The sequence below is a fragment of the Sinocyclocheilus rhinocerous genome, unplaced genomic scaffold, assembly GCF_001515625.1.
Source record: "Sinocyclocheilus rhinocerous isolate Xijiao unplaced genomic scaffold, SAMN03320098_v1.1 scaffold4860, whole genome shotgun sequence".
Taxonomy (NCBI): Eukaryota; Metazoa; Chordata; class Actinopteri; order Cypriniformes; family Cyprinidae; genus Sinocyclocheilus; species Sinocyclocheilus rhinocerous.
The window spans coordinates 8213-9252 of record NW_015656155.1 but is presented as its reverse complement, the minus strand read 5'-3'; the positions used below and the strand labels follow the sequence as shown (position 1 = coordinate 9252).

The 1040-nt window shown below is 52.0% G+C and overlaps 1 protein-coding gene across 1 annotated transcript in view; it reads left to right on the top strand.

Annotated features, from left to right (window-relative positions):
* LOC107719528 (disks large homolog 4-like) overlaps positions 1-1040 on the top strand; it is an 8828-nt gene that overhangs the window by 2885 nt on the left and 4903 nt on the right. The window contains exons 4-5 of the mRNA XM_016526949.1: positions 669-771; positions 861-972. Coding sequence (XP_016382435.1) covers positions 669-771; positions 861-972 — 215 coding nt within the window. The remainder of the gene's footprint in view (positions 1-668; positions 772-860; positions 973-1040) is intronic.

Sequence of the window (1040 nt, the reverse complement as noted above, 5' to 3'; positions counted from 1 at the left end):
ACACTCACTCACTCACTCACTCACGCACGCACGCACGCACACACAGACACACACACTCACACACACACACACACAGACACAGACTCGCACTCACACACGCACACACAGACACACTCACACGCACACACAGACACACGCAGATGCACACACACACACAGACACGCACACGCAGACGCACACGCACACACACACAGACACAGACACACACTCTCTCACACACGCAGACGCACACACACACGCAGACACACTCTCCCTCTCACCCTCACACACACACACACTCACTCACACACACGCACACACACACTCACTCACACACTCATATACACACACACACACACACTCACTCTCACACTCACTCACTCATACACACACATTCTCACACTCACTCACACACTCACTCTCACACACACTCACACTCACTCTCACACACACACTCACTCACACACTCATACACACACACTCACACACACACACACACACGCACACATTCTCACACTCACTCACACACTCACTCTCACACTCACTCACACACTCACTCTCACTCACACACTCATACACACACACTCACTCTCACACTCACTCTCACACACTCACACTCACTCACACACACACACACACACTCTCTCTCACTCACACAATGCTGCTGTAATGCTGTGGTGATGCTGCAGGTGAATGGTGTGGATCTGCGTCATGCGACTCATGAACAGGCAGCGGCGGCGCTGAAGAGTGCAGGACAGACGGTCACCATCATCGCACAGTACAGACCAGAGGGTGAGACGCAGAGAAGTCCAGCTCAATAACCCTGTCCTGACACTCCGGACCAGAGCTTCACACGTGTGTGTGTGTGTGTGTGTGTTTAGAGTACAGCAGGTTTGAGGCGAAGATTCACGACCTGCGGGAGCAGCTGATAAACAGCAGTTTAGTTTCTGCAGCGGCATCATTACGGAGCAGCAAGAGAAGCTTCTTCATCAGGTACTGAAGACAGAAACACACACACACACAAACAGAGTCCAGAACAAACCACACACCTGCCAACGACT